This window comes from Sesamum indicum, linkage group LG5, assembly GCF_000512975.1.
Source record: "Sesamum indicum cultivar Zhongzhi No. 13 linkage group LG5, S_indicum_v1.0, whole genome shotgun sequence".
NCBI lineage: Eukaryota > Viridiplantae > Streptophyta > Magnoliopsida > Lamiales > Pedaliaceae > Sesamum > Sesamum indicum.
The window spans coordinates 17,842,945-17,846,926 of NC_026149.1; the positions used below are offsets into that span (position 1 = coordinate 17,842,945).

The 3,982-nt window shown below is 36.9% G+C and overlaps 1 protein-coding gene across 1 annotated transcript; it reads left to right on the forward strand.

Moving 5' to 3' along the window:
* On the forward strand, positions 2,865 to 3,639 carry LOC105162879 (putative glycine-rich cell wall structural protein 1). Its single transcript, XM_011081039.2, has one exon. The coding sequence runs from the start codon at positions 2,971 to 2,973 to the stop codon at positions 3,400 to 3,402; it is 432 nt and encodes a 143-aa protein (XP_011079341.1). The 5' UTR covers positions 2,865 to 2,970; the 3' UTR covers positions 3,403 to 3,639.

The window sequence follows — 3,982 nt, forward strand, 5'->3', positions numbered from 1 at the left end:
TAATTTACTGGCAGAAAGTAGATTAAACGGTAAACTTGGAACAAATAAAACATCATTCAAAATCAATTTATCATTTAATTTTATGACTCCTGATTTTTGAACTTTGTGTTTATTCCCATCTGCAAGATGAACATAAACATTGAATAAATCATTGCTTTTATCAGAAAACATAAGGTCAGTATTACACATGTGAGATGTGGTGCCACTGTCAATAATCCAATCATCAAAATTTCCAGAATTAAGGGGATTATGATCAGCCATTTTACCTGAGAAGTTGTATTTGTCACCATCTGTTATAGTTAGTGTTTGAGGCTTCAGACCTCCAAGAAATTTGTGGAATTCAGATCTGAGTATCTCAGTGATTGCATTTCCATCAACAACACAATTCTCAGCATTCTTAACGTCTATGGCAGCAGCTGCTCTGTTGGACACAGGTATAGTTTTCTTTCTTTGATCCATGAGTGTGTTATACCACTCAGGATATCCATGAATTTCAAAACAAGATTCTTTAAGGTGTCCTGATTTTCCACATTCTGTACAAATTTGTTGCCTTTTATCTTGAAACATTCTTTTCTTTTGAAAATTTTTCTGAAATTCTGGTTTCTTGTATACCTGCATTGCCATATTCTGAGAAGGATGGGATGGTTCCACAGCTTCCTCCTTTTGTTTCTCGATTCTTAGCACCATTGCATATGCCTTACTGATCATAGAAATCATTCAATCCCATAAGGAATTGAATGGTTTGATCATGATTTTTAATGTCTGCATTCTCCTTTGCTGCTCTACAAGTACACTTAGGTGTGTACGTAATACTTGCCAATTCGTCCCACAATTTCTTTAGCTTAGAAAAATATGCAGAGACAGTTAACGAACCTTGAGATAAGCTACCGAGTTCTTTCTTTAATCTGCATGTTGCTTTGTCCGTATCTATTTTCCAATTCAATCCAAAGCTCCCTCGAAGTATTGGTGTACATAAAGCTTTCCACAATGTCTCGTGAAATGGAATTCAATATCCATGAAATAACCATGGAGTCTGCTTTATCCCATTGTTCCATTTCTTTAGAATTTTCTTCTGGTTTTGTTGTCTTCTTGGATGAAACTGAGTTTCGTCTTGGATATTAAGCCCAACTTTATCGACCTCCATGACAGGAAGTTTGTCCCGTCCAGCAGTGTGGTAACAAGGCATAAGCCTGGGTTATCACTCGGTTGTAGTTTGAATGCTTCCATTTCTTCAGCCATTCTTGAAGTTTTGTTTTGTTGTTTCTTGTAGACAAGAGTGTGTCAATCTTGATTTTCTTGGGTGAAAAGAAGGGTAATCAGATACCATCAATGATGGCTCTGATACCATGTGAAATTCGTAGCGGAATGTAGAGAGAAAGTCATTTGGAAAGAATTGAGAGAAAGAAGCTCTGTAATTGCAGCAAAAGTGTCTAGCTTTCTGTTCTTGTTATTAACGAAGAAGAAGGTGTACAATATATATACGCTTAGCCACAACTAACTGAAGTTAACTCTAAAGTGCTATACACTAATAAAAGCGTGAGAACGACTATAAGGAAAAGCAACTTCTAATTACAGAAAACAAATAAAATAAAACGCTCTTTCACTAATAAAGGTGTTATTCCTGTAAAGCACGATGTCTTCATCTCTGTCATTATAAAGCTGATCTTGAGCTTTCTTCCTGCAGAACAGCATTCAACCTCCAAGAAACTTGCAATTTAACACCCTCTCCCTCCTCTCTCATCATCATCGTCGTCCCCCTCCCTCTCTCCTCGTCACCACCCTCCTCGTTCCCATCCCTCCCACGCCCCATTCCCTTCCCCTTCCTTTCCCTTGTGTCCCCTTCAATAGCGCCACCCCCTCCCCCTCCCTTTCCTCCCCAACCCTGTCACCCGTTCCCTCCACCGATTGCGCCTCCCACTTGCCTCCTTCCCCATTGGCGGCATCTCTCTCTCTATATATATATATATATATAATAAGTTTAGACTTTAAATTAAAATTAAAATCCAATAATTTTTAAATAAAAATATAAATATTATTTTAAATTAAAAATATAAATATTATTTTAAATTAAAAATAAAAATATATAAAAATGGTGCATGTGATGGAACAAATGAGTCATGGGCGTTTTCGCTTCATATTAAAAAAAAGGGGGGGTTAATTTGCCGTTTTTTTTTTTAAAAAAGAGTTTTTTTTTTCTCATTTCTCATATTATATATAGGTATATTATATTTAACCCAATATAAAAACATGACAAATCAAGATTATCTACTACGGTCATATAACATTAATCTATGTAATTAAAAACTTAAATTTTGACAACAATTAATCAATTTAATATTCGTAATAAATTTAATTATAATTAAAATATTTATTATACTTTTTAATTGTAACTAATATTTTAATGATTTCGTTCTGCTCTCAAATCCAGAAGTTTCTAACACGATCATATCTTAATTATAAAATCAGCATATCTTCACCATCCATTTCAAGAAACCGTGTTCCTAGGTTAGTTAATTATTCCGTGCTATTTCTTGCCCTGCAACACATGTTATACAATTATAATTAAATTATTAAGTACATGTACAATCAAACTCCACTGTCCTAGTGGAATTGTGGGCATGGGTCGGTCTCCACCAACTCATAATTATGATAAATTGATGACTGCCCATCACATGATCATGAGGATTTCCAAACTGACATTCCACTGCATGCCTTCACCTTTTTTCCTTGCTTCATTCTGACTTCACCTTTTTCCCCAATATTAATGAACCAAAAGTGTGTTCCCACTTCATAATATTTCTTTATTTTTGGCAATATTCACGTTACCAACCCCACCATCTACAACTATAAATAGGTCTCCATGTTAACTTTGTACATGCTCACAAACATTTCCTTCACACACACTTTGCTACACACAATTAGGGTAAATTAAGGAATTGAAGTCTCAATCATTAGGGCAGCCAAAAACCTATGGCAAAGTTGAAGTCCTATATCGTTCTTGCTTTTCTAGTTATATCAGCATTTGTGACCGTCTCTGAAAGTCGTGTCGCAAGGAAGGACCTTGGCTTGGACTTAGGCGGCTTGGGCGGCCTGGGGGTTGGCATAGGTGCTGGGATTGGTATTGGACTAGGAGGCGGTGGAAGCGGGTCTGGAGCTGGGGCTGGGTCTGGTTCGGGCTCCGGTGGTGGCGGTAGCTCGAGCAGTTCCAGCTCTAGTTCGAGTTCAAGCTCAAGTTCAAGTTCAGGAGGTGGTGGTGGGGCAGGCTCAGAAGCAGGCTCTTCTGCAGGATCCTCTGCTGGATCGCGAGCTGGGTCGGGTTCTGGTGGTGCAGGTTCGGAAGCTGGATCATCCGCTGGTTCACGGGCTGGATCGCGAGCTGGATCTAATGGCCACAGTCGATGAACGGTTTAGCACGACGAAATCAATCTAAACTGCATGTCATGAATGAGCTTAATGCATGTGAGACAAAAGAAGATTAAAATTGGAGTTGCAGTAATTATAATGTTATATGTGTGTTTGTGAGTGTGTGATCTAGAAAATAATGAAGGCAGCAATCCTGTAATGTAATATGCACTTCTTTGTACGGACATCCTTGTGTCTATGATTGTTGATTAATGAACAGGAATTAATGTTGAATAATGTAAGGTTTCATGCATGGGATATTCATCGTGGGATTTAGTTTGTGTGTGTGAAAAGGGTTTAAATTTGAACACACTATTTGTAGTTAAAGGGTTTAAAATTACACTTACGACCATTGGGGGGTAAAAAAATACACCATAATTACATTAATTAAAGGTAAAAAAAAAATTCTTCGGTCTTGAAACTAACAGTGTTTAGCATTTTTTATCATGTAACTTTCTCTATTTATTTATTTAATTTTTTAAGTGACAAATGTAGCGTAGCACATTTTGCGCTACATTTCACGTTTAGTCCTTTTTTTGACAAATTTAGTCATATGTGACAATTCTGGTACTAACAATTT